Source organism: Macaca fascicularis, chromosome 11 (assembly GCF_037993035.2).
Source record: "Macaca fascicularis isolate 582-1 chromosome 11, T2T-MFA8v1.1".
Classification (NCBI taxonomy): Eukaryota; Metazoa; Chordata; class Mammalia; order Primates; family Cercopithecidae; genus Macaca; species Macaca fascicularis.
In genome coordinates, this window is record NC_088385.1 from 84,869,855 (window position 1) to 84,883,914 (window position 14,060).

At 40.6% G+C, this 14,060-nt stretch overlaps 1 protein-coding gene across 16 annotated transcripts in view; it reads left to right on the forward strand.

Moving 5' to 3' along the window:
* The window catches only part of NAV3 (neuron navigator 3), a 381,439-nt gene that overhangs the window by 212,367 nt on the left and 155,012 nt on the right, over nucleotides 1-14,060 (forward strand). For all 16 annotated transcript variants that reach the window (XM_065524605.1, XM_005571609.4, XM_065524606.2 and 13 more), the window contains 2 exons: nucleotides 8,433-8,541; nucleotides 9,211-9,594. In XM_065524605.1, the coding sequence (XP_065380677.1) occupies nucleotides 8,433-8,541; nucleotides 9,211-9,594 (493 nt within the window). The remainder of the gene's footprint in view (nucleotides 1-8,432; nucleotides 8,542-9,210; nucleotides 9,595-14,060) is intronic.

Here is a 14,060-nt window from a genome sequence, read left to right on the forward strand (position 1 = left end):
CTGCAATATTTGAGTGGCTGCCTTGGTAAAGATATTGTAAATTTGTTCATTTGGTTTCAGATCCACTGGAACCACTGGGTGAAAGTTTAAGGGAGACAAATTATTGCTTATCCCCCATAAATGTTTTACATTTTGACTGCTACTGGAAGGAACCATCTCTTACTGGTGAGGTGGAGGCCTTTCCAATGTTGGAGTTTTCAGGCAGAGGCAGATGACCTTGTCCCACGTGAGACAGATGAATGCTATGGCCAAGAGCTAAGGCAAGACAATCTCGGAAATCCCCACCAACTGTATGATTGTGATGATAAGTGTTAAAGGGGCACATTTGTTATAGATTTTTAAAAATCTGGCCTGAATGTTAAGGAAGTAAATTAACAGGTTAAATAGTTAGCTATATTCCTAAAACAGATTATAAATATGCATCTTGACTTCTCTATGTGACAATTTTCATAGTGTAATTTAATACATACTATTTTTTGCTTTTCTTTTCCTTCCCTTTCTTTTTCTTCCAACCTCTTTCCATTCCATTCCCTTCCCAGCCATCCCGTCTACTTCCTTTTTCTCTGTCTCCTCTCCTTCCCTGTCCTTCTCTTAACGTATCCATTCCAATTCCCTCCTTCCTTTCTGTTTTCACTTTTATCGAAAGTGCCCATCACTAGATACCCTCTTTGGTCCAAATTGAACACAACAAAAATTGTGCTTAGACTACTCTCTTTTCATGCTCTTCCTATTACCTCGACTCACTGGCTTTAGAAGGCTACTAGCTTGGGAAGTATTGGATGACTATAAACAAAATGACTTAAGGACACTTCTGCCCCTAGTTGATAGGTGGTGACTGTATCAGGCCAGCATTAGTCATACTTGCAGAGCTATTTGTTTCATGCTCATTAGATACAAACATTTTGGGTTTAGATGCCTAGGAATTTACTTGAGCTCTGGTATCATTGGTAGAACTGTAGAAACTGGAGAAGTAATTAAAAATAAAACCATTCAATGTTGTCAGTCTTTGTCCATAAGTCTAATGAAAGACTTCAAAAGCTCTTGCTTCCATAAGAAAAGACCTTGGCCGGGCATGGTGGCTCACACCTGAAATCCCAGCACTTTGGGATGCCAAGGCAGGCAGATCATTTGAGGTCAGGAGTTCAAGAGCAGCGTGACCAACTTGGTGAAACCGCAACTCTACTAAATACAAAAATTAACCGGGCATAGAGGCGAGGGCCTGATATCAACTACTTGGGAGGCTGAAGCAGGGGGATCGCTTGAACCCTAGAGGTGGAGGTTGCAGTGATCGAAGATGGCGCCACTGCACTCCAGCCTGGGCAACAGAGTGAGACTCTGTCTGAAAATAAAAATAAAAAAATAAAAGGTTTCTACTTTATTCCCCAGATTCCAAATGTGTACTTTCTACATAGGACAAATTTACCTCAAGTATTCTGAGTACACCTAGAAACACCTTGAAATAATTAGGATCCTAATGATCATAGTTTTTTTTTATTCTGGGGTACATGTGCAGAACGTGCAGGTATGTTACATAGATAGATACATGCCATGGTGGTTTGCTGCACCCATCAACCCATCATCTACATTAGGTGTTTCTCCTAATGCTATCCCTCCCCTTGGCCCCCCACTCACCAACAGGCTTTCTAGCTTCATCCATGTCCCTGCAAAGGACATGAACTCATCCATTTTTATGGCTGCATAGTATTCCATGGTGTATATGTGCCACATTTTCTTTATGCAGTCTATCTTTGATGGGCATTTCGGTTAGTTCCAAGTCTTTGCTATTGTGAACAGTGCTGCAATAAACATACGTGTGCATGTGTCTTTATAGTAGAATGATTTGTAATCCTTTGGTTATATACTCATTAATGGGATTGCTGGATCAAATGGTATTTCTGGTTCTAGATCCTTGAGGAATTGCCACACTGTCTTCCACAGTGACTGAACTAATATATACTCCCACCAACAGTGTAAAGGCATTCCTATTTCTCCACATCCTCTCTGGCATCTGTTGTTTCTTGACTTTTTAATGATCACCATCATAACCAGTGTGAGATGGTATCTCATTGTGGTTTTGATTTGCATTTCTCTAATGACAAGTAATGATGAGCTTTCTTTCATATGTTTGTTGGCTGCATAAATGTCTTCTTTTGAGAAGTGTCTGTTCATATACTTCACCCACTTTTTGATGGGTTTTTTTTTTCGTGTAATTTTGTTTAAATTCCTTGTAGATTCTGGATATTAGCTCTGTCAGATGGATAGATTGCAAAAATTGTCCCCTATTCTGTAGGTTGCCTGTTCACTCTGATGATAGTTTCTTTTGCTGTGCAGAAGCTCCTTAGTTTAATTAGGTCCCATATGTCAATTTTGGCTTTTGTTGCCATTGCTTTTGGTGTTTTAGTCGTGAAGTCTTTGCCCATGAGTATGTCCTGAATGGTATTGCCTAGGTTTTCTTCTAGGGTTTTCATGGTTTTAGGTCTTAGGTTTAAGTCCTTAATCCATCTTGAGTTAATTTTTGTATAAAGTGTAAGGAAGCGATCCAGTTTCAGTTATTTGCACATGGCTAACCAGTTTTCCCAGCACCATTTATTGAATAGGGAATCCTTTCCCCATTGCTTGTGTGTGTCAGGTTTGTCAAAGACCAGATGGTTGTAGATGTGTGGTGTTATTTCTGAGGCCTCTGTTCTGTTTCATTGGTCTATATATCTGTTTTTGTACCAGTACCATGCTGTTTTGGTTACTGTGGCCTTGGAGTATAGTTTGAAGTCAGGTAGCATGATGCTTCCAGCTTTCTTCTTTTCCTTTAGGATTATCTTGGCTATACAGGCTCTTTTTTGGTTCCAAATGAAATTTAAAGTAGTTTTTTCTAACTCTATGAAGAAAGTTACTGGTAGCTTGACGGGGATAGCATTGAATCTCTAAATTACTTTGGGCAGTATGGCCATTTTTGTGATATTGATTCTTCCTATCCATGAGCATGGAATGTCTTTCCATTTGTTTGTGTCCTCTCTTATTTCCTTGAGCTGTGTTTTGTAGTTCTTTCTGAAGAGGTCCTTCACATACCTTTTGTATTTCTAGGTATTTTATTATCTTTGTAGCAGTTGTGAATGGGAATTCACTCATTTGTCTGTTTGTTTGTCTATTATTCGTGTATAGGAATGCTTGTGATTTTTGCACATTGATTTTGTATCCTGAGACTTTGCTGAGTTTGCTTATCAGCTTAAGGAGTTTTTGGCTGAGAAGATGGGGTTTTGTAAATATAAAATCATGTCATCTGCAAACAGAGACAATATGACTTCCTGTCTTCCTATTTGAATACCCTTTATTTCTTTCTCTTGCCTGATTACCCTTGCCAGAACTTCCAATACTATGTTGAATAGGAATAGTGAGGGAGGGCATCCTTGTCTTGTGCAGGTTTTCAAAGGGAATGCTTCCAGCTTTTGTCCATTCAGTATGATATTGGCTGTGGGTCTGTCATAAATATCCCTTGTTATTTTGAGATACGTTCCATCAATACCTAGTAATTGAGAGTTCTTAGCATGAAGGGGTGTTGAATTTTATCAAAGGCCTTTTCTACATCTATTGAGATAATCATGTGGTTTTTGCAATTGGTTCTGTTTATGTGATGCATTATGTTTATTGATTTGCATACGTTGAACCAGCCTTGCATCCCAGCGATGAAGCCAACTTGATCATAGTGGATAAGCTTTTTTTCTTTTTTTTCTTTTTTTTTTTTTTGAGATGGAGTCTTGCTCCATCACACAGGTATGATCTTGGCTCACTGCAACCTCCGCTTCCTAGGTACAAGCAATTCTCCTGCCTCAGCCTCCCGAGTAGCTGGGACTGCAGGTGCATGCCACTGTACCCAGCTAATTTTGTATTTTTAGTAGAGACGGGGTTTCTCTATGTTGGCCAGGATTGTCTTGAACTCCCGACCTCGTGATCTGCCCCACTCGGCCTCCCAAAGTGCTGGGATTACAGGCGTGAGTTACCGCACTGGCCAGTGGATAAGCTTTTTGATGTGTTACTGGATTCAGTTTGCCAGTATTTCATTGAGGATTTTTGCATCGATATTCATCAGGGATATTGGCCTGAATTTTTCTTTTTGTGTATGTGTGTGTCTCTGCCAGGTTTTGGTATCAGGATGATGCTGGCCTCATAAAATGAGTTAGGGAGGTGTCCCTCTTTTTCTATTGATTGGACTAGTTTTAGAAGGAATGGTACCAGCTCCTTTTTGTAGCTCTGGTAGAATTCAGCTGTGAATCCGTCTGGTCCTGGGCTTTTTTTGGTTGGTAGGCTATTAATTACTGTCTCAATTTCAGAACTTGTTATTGGTCTGTTCAGGGATTTGACTTCTTCCTGGTTTAGTCTTGGGAGGGTGTATGTGTCTAGGAATTTATCCATTTCTTCTAGATTTTCTAGTTTGTGTGCATAGTAGTGTTTATAGTATTCTTTGATGGTAGTTTGCGTTTCTGTGGGATCAGTGGTGATATCTCCTTTATCATCTTTTATTACATCTATTTCATTCTTCTCTATTTTCTTCTTTATTAGTCTGGCTAGCAGTCTATCTATTTTGTTAATCTTTTCAAAAGCCAGCTCTGGATTCACTGATTTTTTTGAAGGGTTTTTGTGTCTCTCTCCTTCAGTTCTGCTCTGATCTTAGTTATTTCTTGTTTTCTGCTAGCTTTTGAATGTGTTTGCTTTTGCTTCTCTAGTTCTTTTAATTGTGATGTTAGGGTGCTGATTTTTGGATATTTCCTGCTTTCTCCTGTGGGCAGTTAGTGCTACAAATTTCCCTCTACACACAGCTTTAGCTGTGTCCCAGACATTCTGGTATTTGTTTCTTTATTCTCATTGGTTTCAAATAACTTATTGCTTTCTGCCTTAATTTCTTCATTTACCCGGTGGTCATTCAGGAGCAAGTTGTTCAGTTTCTATGTAGTTGTACAGTTTCAAGTGAGTTTCTTAACCTTGAGTTCTAATTTGATTGCACTGTGGTCTGAGAGAGTATTTGCTAGGATTTCCGTTCTTTTGCATTTGCTGAGGAGTGTTTTACTTCCAATTCTGTGATCAGTTTTAGAATAAGTGTGATGTGATGCTGAGAAGAATGTATATTCTGTTTATTTGGGGTGGAGAGTTCTGTGGATGTCTATTAGGTCCACTTGGTCCAGAGCTGAGTTTAAGTCCTGAATATCTTTGTTAATTTTCTGTCTCGTTGATCTGTCTCATATTGACAATGGAGTGTTAAAGTCTCCCACTATTATTGTGTGGGAGTCTAAGTCTCTGTAGGTCTCTAAGAGCTTGCTTTATTAATCTGGGTGCTTCTGTTTTGGGTGCATATACATTTAGGATAGTTAGCTCTTCTTGTTGCGTTGATCCCTTTACCATTATGCAATGACCTTCTTTATCTTTTTTTGTATTTAAAACAGATAAAAAGTCTGTTTTATCAGAGTCTAGAATTGCAATCCCTGCTTTTATTTGCTTCCCATTTGCTTGGTAAATATTCCTCCATCCCTTTATTTTGAGCCTATGTGAGTCTTTGCACGTGAATCTTATGAAGCTTAGTTTGGCTGGATATGAAATTCTGGGTTAAAAATTCTTTTCTTTAAGAATGTTGAGGCCGGGTGTGGTGGCTCACGCCTGTAATCCCAGCACTTTGGGAGGCCAAGGCCGGTGGATCACAAGGTCAGGAGATCAAGGCCATCCTGGCCAACACGGTGAAACCCCGTCTGTACTAAAAATACAAAAAATTAGCCGGGCCTGGGGGTTGTCGCCTGTAGTCCCAGCTACTCAGAAGGCTGAGGCAGGAGAATGGTGTGAACCCAGGAGGTGGTGCTTGCAGTGAACCGAGATTGTGCCACTGCACTCCAGCTTGGGTGACAGAGCGAGACTCTGTCTCAAAAAAAAAAAAAAAAGAAGAATGTTGAATATTGGCCCCCACTCTCTCTGGCTTGTTGGGTTTCTGCAGAGAGATCCACTGTTAGTCTGATGGGCTTCCCTTTGTGGGTAACTAACCTTTCTCTCTGGCTGCCCTTAATGTTGTTTCTTTCATTTCAACTTTGGTGAATCTGACAATTATGTGTCTTGGGATTGCTCTTCTCAAAGAGTATCTTTGTGGTGTTCCTTGTATTTCCTGAATTTGAATGTTGGCCTGTCTTGCTAGGCTGGGCAAGTTCTCCTGGATAATATCCTGAAGAGTGTTTTCCAGCTTAGTTCCATTCTTTCCATCACTTTCAGGTACACCTATCAAACCTAGGTTTGGTCTTTTCACATAGTCCCATGTTTCTTGGAGGCTTTGTTTGTTCCTTTTCATTCTTTTTTCTCTAATCTTGTCTTCATGCTGTATTTCATTAAGTTGATCTTCAATCTCAGATATCCTTTCTTCCTCTTGATCTATTCAGCTATTTCTACTTGTGTATGCTTCATGAAGTTCTCGTGCTGTGTTTTTCAACTCCATCAGGTCATTTGTGTTCTTGTGTACTAAACTGGTTATTCTAGTTAATAATTCCTCTAACCTTTTTTCAAAGTTCTTAGCTTCCTTTCATTGGGTTATAACATTCTCCTTTAGCTTGGAGGAGTTTGTTCTCCTCCAAGGAGGAGAAGGCCTTGGAGGAGAACTTCTAAAGTCTACTTCTGTACATTCGTCAAACTCATACTCTGTCCAGTTTTGTTCCCTTGCTGGTGAAGAGTTGTGATCTTTGGAGGAGAAGAGGCATTCTGGTTTTTGGAATTTTCAGCCTTTTTGAGCTGTTTTTTTCTTTTTTTTCTTATCTTTTTGGATTTATCTACCTTTGGCCTCTGATGTCTGTGACCTTCGAATGGGGTTTTTATGTGGACATCTTTTTTGTTGACATTGATGCTATTCCTTTCTGTTTGTTAGTTTTCCTTCTAACAGTCAGGCCCCTCTGCTGCAGGTCTTTTGGAGTTTGCTGGAGGTCCACTCCAGATCCTGTTTGCCTGGGTGTCACCAGCAGAGGCTGCAGAACAGCAAAGATGGCTGCCTGTTCCTTCCTCTGGAAGCTTGGTCCCAGAGGGACACCCGCCAGATGCCAGCTGGAGCTCTCCTGTATGAGGAGTCTGTCAACACCTGCTGGGAGGTGTCTCCTTGTCAGGAGGCATGGGGGTCAGGGGCCCAGTTGAGGAGGCCGTCTGTCCCTTAGCGGAGCTAGAGCACTGTGCTGGGAGATCCGCTGCTCTCTTCAGAGCCAGTGGGCAAGAATGTTTTAGTCTGCTGAAGCTGCACCCACAGCTGCTCCTTCCCCCAGGTGCTCTGTCCCAGGGAGATGAGAGTTTTATTTGTAAGCCCCTGACTGGGGCTGCTGCCTTTCTTTCAGATATGCCCTGCCCAGAGAGGAGGAATCTAGAGAGGCAGTGTGGCTACAGCAGCTTTGCCAACCTGCAGTGGGCTCTGCCCAGTCCAAAATTCCCAGCAGGTTTGTTTACATTGTGAGGGGAAAAGTGCCTACTCAAGCCTCAGTTATGACAGTCGCCCCTCCCCCAGCCAAGCTCCAGGGTCCCAGGTGTACTTCGGACTGCTGTGCTGGCAGCAAGAATTTCAAGCCAGTGGATCTTAGCTTGCTGGGCTCCATGGCGGGGGGATCTACTGAGCTAGACCACTTAGCTTCCTGGCTTCAGGCCCCTTTTCAGGGGAGTGGATGGTTCTGTCTCACTGGCATTCCAGGTGCCACTGGGGTACCAAAAAAAAAGCTCCTGCAGCCAGCTCAGTGTCTGCCCAAATGGCTGCCCAGTTTTGTGCTTGAAACCCAGGCCCTTGGTCATGTAGGCACCCAATGGAATCTCCTGGTGTGCAGTTTGTGAAGACTCTGGGAAAAGCATAGTATCTGGACCGGATAGTTCTATCCCTCAAGGCACAGTCCCTCATAGCTTGCCTTGGCTTGGGGAAGGAGTTCCCCAACCCTTTGCACTTCCCAGGTCAGGCAACACCCCACCCTGCTTCTGCTCACCCTCTGTGGGCTGCACCCACTGTCTGACCAGTCCCATTGAGATGAGCCTGTTACCTCAGTTGGAAATGCAGAAATCACCTGCCTTGTGTGTTGATCTCATTGGGAGCTGCAGACCGGAGCTGTTCCTATTCAGCCATCTTTCTCAGGTCATAATCATAGATTTTTAATTAATCCCAGCAACATGGATTGGTATACAGCATATTTCCAAGTGATTTTTTTTTTGTTTTAAGGTCAAACCTACAAAGTGTTATTGTGTTATCACCACTTAAAATTATTACTTGTGATACTACATTTGTATCTATTCACATTTTATTTGTAGAAAGAATTATAATTTGTAGATAATAGTTATTTGAAGTGTATTACATATCCTTTTACTTTTAAGGAGTGGTGACTTACTTATCTATGTATACAATTATTTTGAGGACAATAAATGTCATGAATAGTCAATTTATCATGTTGCTTTCCTAGGTGAAGACCCTGAAACAAGAAGAATGAGAACCGTTAAAAACATAGCAGATTTGAGGCAGAATTTAGAAGAGACTATGTCCAGTCTTCGTGGGACTCAGATAAGCCACAGGTTTTTTCAATTCTGCATATATTTGAGCCAATAAAGAAAAAATAATTACAAACAAACATTTAACTTTTCTTATAATGACAGAGATGGGATTTCAGTTTCCCCTTACTATTTCCTCTCTTGTTTTATATAAAAATTGATTCATAATTATCCTTAAACTGAAAATTCACACATATACCTATTTATCTTTCATCTCTATCTGCTATCTGTGTCTTTTTCAGTATAACCTCCAGTTCAAGGGAATTAGTTACTGCAACTACTGCCATCACCGTTAAGTGGATTTGTAATACCTGTCCTAGAAAATAGTGGCACAAGTTGCACTTGAAGTGCATCTAGGCAGGGTGGTAGGGAGACATTCAAACATAATTGTAGTTAACTTTCAGAATAGGTCTGGGAAGATTACAATGAGTTAAGGATTTGTTGAAAATGTAAAGCAATATGTTGTTTTACCCAAGGTGTACTGATGGCCTTTCTTTTGAAAACAACCAAAATCTATAAAATGTATGCCCCTTTCCACAGTTTGACCTCAAAATGAACATATAGTTTAGCTTTCAGGAAGATGACATGTTTATAAGAGATGACCGTCAACTCTAGCCTTTTCTGTCATCATGCATTCTAGGTTGTGGCCCTAAGTGAACCAGAGTTTAGTTATTTCTCCATTTTATTTGACAGCACCTTGGAGACAACATTTGACAGCACTGTGACAACAGAAGTGAATGGAAGGAGCATACCCAACTTGACAAGTCGACCCACCCCCATGACATGGAGGTTGGGCCAGGCATGTCCGCGACTTCAGGCAGGAGATGCTCCCTCCCTGGGTGCTGGCTATCCTCGCAGTGGTACCAGTCGATTCATCCACACAGACCCCTCGAGGTTCATGTATACCACGCCTCTCCGTCGAGCTGCTGTGTCTCGGCTGGGAAACATGTCACAGATTGACATGAATGAGAAAGCAAGCAGTGACCTGGACATGTCTTCTGAAGTCGATGTGGGTGGATATATGAGTGATGGTGATATCCTTGGGAAAAGTCTCAGGACTGATGACATCAACAGTGGGTAAGTGGCCCTGTTCTCCATCAGCATTGTGTGAAGAGGGGAGGTGGTCTACTAGAATGCATTCACTATAAACAAATGTGTAAGTTTTCCCAGAAAGTCATGAGAAAATATGAGATATCTGAGGTTATTCAGTGTTGAAGGGCCCTTCCTCTGCTCGTTCATGGAGACTAAAGAATCCAGGATTCCTATAAATTCATTATAAGCCACCAGGTTTTTCTGTTGTTGAGAGAAACACATGTGGCTTCTGTTTTTCAGAGTGATTTTCACATGCTTCTTAAGTAACAGATTTTGTAGTGAAGGACGTGGGAAGGAGACAGGAGGAGTTTTGCTGATTTGCTTGATTTTTCTTCTTTTTTAGCTTGTCAGAAGCTGCCTGTAACTGCTTTGAGGACAAATATTTTCTTACTGTCTTCAATTATGCACCCCCAATTTAACTTGAGGGAAAAATAACTTTGGAGTTGAAAGTTTCACTCTGTTCATTTTCTTTTGATGGTATCAGATTTCAATACATCTCAGACCCTGTTTTTCTTGTGTCCTATTACATCCCAAAACATGTTGTGATTGTAAAACTCTTAGAGTATATTAACAATTTGGGATATTTGGCTTAATCAGAGAATAGGCCCAAAGGGAGGCAATAGGATATTCTATTAATAATTGTAATTGCCATTTTGAGCATTTCCTGTTATGTACTATGCTCTTGTTAAATGCTTTGAAGATACTATTTTACTTTACCTTCCCACCACCAGTAATGCTTACGAGGTGAAGGTTTTTATACATGTTCTATAGATAAGGAAACTGAGTCTAATTGGCCCTGGCTGGGGCCTAACGCTAGTGAAACAGCAGACCTGCATTAGAACTCAGTTATGTCTGACTTCAAACACAAGCTCAGTAATGTGCGGAAAAGCTTCCCAATTGACTTTGTCTATAAACTTTGTGTGAGTCTGGATTTTGACCTACTCTTTGTCATTATGCATCTGAGAGGACCCATGTAGGAAATAATTCTTCTATATAAGTGACCCTTCCTGACTTCATTCATGAAAAGTTTATGTTTGAATGGTGACACGACCTAAAAAAAGAGTACAAAATAGCTTTTGATTAGATTTATAGCTTTGCTCTGATATCCTGATACCTACTAGTCCATTCCTGGTATCCACCCTACCTGACTTTCTAAAAATTTAGAATTATAGAGGCTAATTATGATTAATTAAGATAGATTGTTGTTCATTTGCCACTGGATTCAGAGTGCCTTGTTTGAATCTCTCCCGTTCGCTATCTGTGGACCCCTTGGGAACCTAATGTATCCAAATGAGTTTTTGTCATCTAAAATAAGGATAAAATTGTACCATCTTCATGAAGTTGTTAGGATCATTCCCAAGTTTAGTTTGCACAATGCTTGGCATGATACAAGCATTCAGTAAATTTATCATCCTCCTCTTTATCATCACTATTACATTTATTATCATTAATAACCATACCAATTTTTGGTTGTTGTTAGTTATAATTATCATTTTTGTGTGTATTTAACATAGCTTAGGAGGCAATGCCCAGTTCAGAAAACATAATGGCAAAGCAAGAGTGTCTAAGGCATACTCTTTCTCCCATCTCTCTCTTCTTTCTTCTCCATTCTTTCCACTCTATCCCCCTTCTCTTTTTTTCTCAATCTCCTTAAATGTGGACATATGTGTGAATTCAGTTTTATATTCACTATTCAAATATATTTGTATGGCTAATTATATACATAAATATACCCATATATTATATATAAAGATATATATACAAAGGCTGGGCACAGTGATTCATGCCTGTAATCCCAACACTTTGGGAAGCCAAGGCAGGTGGATCACCTGTGGTCAGGAGTTCAAGACCAGCCTGTCCAACATGGCAAAACCCCATCTCCACTAAAAAAGTTAGCCAGGCATGGTGGCATGTGCCTGTATTCCCAGCTACTTGGGAGACTGAGGCCGGAGAACCACCTGAACCCGGGAGGCAGAAGTTGCAGTGAGCTGAGATTGCACCACTGCACCACTCCAGCCTGGGTGACGGAGTGAGACTCCATCTAATATATGTATGTATGTATACGTGTATGTATGTATGTATGTGTGTGTGTATGTGTGTGTGTGTATGTATATATACCTGTGTGCACTCAATATCATTATTCATGGTACTTATGTTCTATGGAGTCACCACAAACACTGCATTAGTGAATACTGAACTGTGGTCCCTAGTAGAGATATAGGTTTTGGTTCCTGTATTTGGCCACAATATTTTTGTCAACTGATCAATACATAACCTTGCTTTACGTGTGTCTCTCTTTAAAGACACCTTATTTAATACATACTACTGATTCATCACCATAACTCAGGCCTGAAAGGAGCTTATCTAGTGCATAGTTTCTCTGTGAGACACATTGAAGACTTCTTGCAATTAGGAACATAATATGACACTTCAGCACCAAGTTTGGGGGCCATTTTAAACAGCACAATTCTCAGCATAAAAACACAAAAAGAAGGCGTGGTGCGGTGGCTCACACCTGTAATCCCAGCACTTCGGGAGGCCAAGGCAGGCAGATCACGAGGTCAGGAGATGGAGACCATTCTGGCTAACATGGTGAAACCCCATCTCTACTAAAAAATACAAAAAAAAGAAAAAAAAAATTAGCTGAGTGTGGTGGCGGGTACCTGTAGTCCCAGATACTTGGGAGGCAGAGGCAGGAGAATGGCGTGAACCTGGGAGGCGTATCTTGCAGTGATCCAAGACCGCACCACTGCGCTCCAGCCTGGGCCACAGAGCGAGATTCCGTCTCAAAAAAATAAAAGTAAACACACACACACACACACACAGACAAATGTGGAAAATGTGGCACTAAATAGGGCATAGAAGAACATTTGTTGTGATATTAGAGCTGATATAAGAAAGCAGAGTATCACTTTATTTAGCTTTAGCTGGAAACGTCTGAGACTCATTTTTTTCACTGTTCTGTTCATATCCATGAGTGACTGTGAAAGTACTATGAGTTTAGATTTTGTGGTTACATATAAATTTTAGCAAGTAGGCAACTTCACAAATATAGAATTTGTGAATAATGATGATTGACTGTATATACTCACACTCATGTAGAATGTTTATCTGGAGTGTGACAGCATATCTTGGGAGCAGTTTGAATAAGAAATCAAGGGACATCTACAATGCAGTATGTTGGGAATTTCAAAAGGTTTATAGGGATAAAAATTGAGCTAAGAGTTCAGAATGAGGAGAAAGTACAAAACCCTCACATGAAATAGAAAGGAGTGAATAAGAAAAAGAAACACTTTAGTTCTATTTTCTGATTTAAAAGCTATAGACAAAGGAAAAATATTTAAAATACATATATAAGAAAAGTACAAACTTAGAAAGTATAAATTATTCAGAAAGCTTGCATAAAATGTAATTTTCAGAATCAGAGGGACAGTGGATTAGATGATATTGATGACTTTTCTCTTAACTGAGAGTCATGGAATGTGAATATTTAAAGATAATATTTTAGAGATAGACACTATTTTGACAGACCTTAACATCATTATGCTAAGAAGTTTAAACTACATTGTAAGCTATGTAAAATACTATATCCTAGAGATTACTAAATAGTCATAGAACATGGCATGAGGATGGTGATGGCTTTTGAAAGGTCACTTTATGGGAAATAGGCAAAGTAAATTTAGGGGAGAAACTCTGGGGTTCGATTTCAGGAACTATTGCAAGAGCTCTGGCTCGCAGCTTATAAGATTAGAAATATGGCAGTGGCGGCCGGGCGCGGTGGCTCAAGCCTGTAATCCCAGCACTTTGGGAGGCCGAGATGGGTGGATCACACAGTCAGGAGATCAAGACCATCCTGGCTAACACGGTGAAACCCCGTCTCTACTAAAAATACAAAAAACTAGCCGGGCGAGGTGGCAGGCACCTGTAGTCCCAGCTACTCGGGAGGCTGAGGCAGGAGAATGGCGGGAACCTGGGAGGTGGAGCTTGCAGTGAGCTGAGATCCGGCCACTGCACTCCAGCCTGGGTGACAGAGCGAGACTCCGTCTCAAAAAAAAAAAAAAAACAACCAAAAAAAAAAAAAAAAAAAAAGAAAGAAAGAAATATGGCAGTGGCATTTGTAGGGATAAAATTAGGAAAATAATGGATATGGGAAGCCCTGCAAAGGAAAAGTTTATAGAGCCAGAGATAGACTACCCATGAGGGCATAAGGCAGGCAAGAATTAAGATACCTACATCATAAGCACAGGAGATGGAAAATTATACCGTTAGAGAAAATTAGCAGAGAAAGATAGCGAGCAAGAGAGAGAGGATTTTTTAATGAGAAAGCAGAGCGAGGAGATGATGAATCTGGAGTTAGAGATGTGGAGTGGGAGACGGTGGGATATGAAGATTGTTTCTCCAGGATAGAGATCTATTGTATCTCATCTCAATAAAAGAGAGTGGGAATTGTG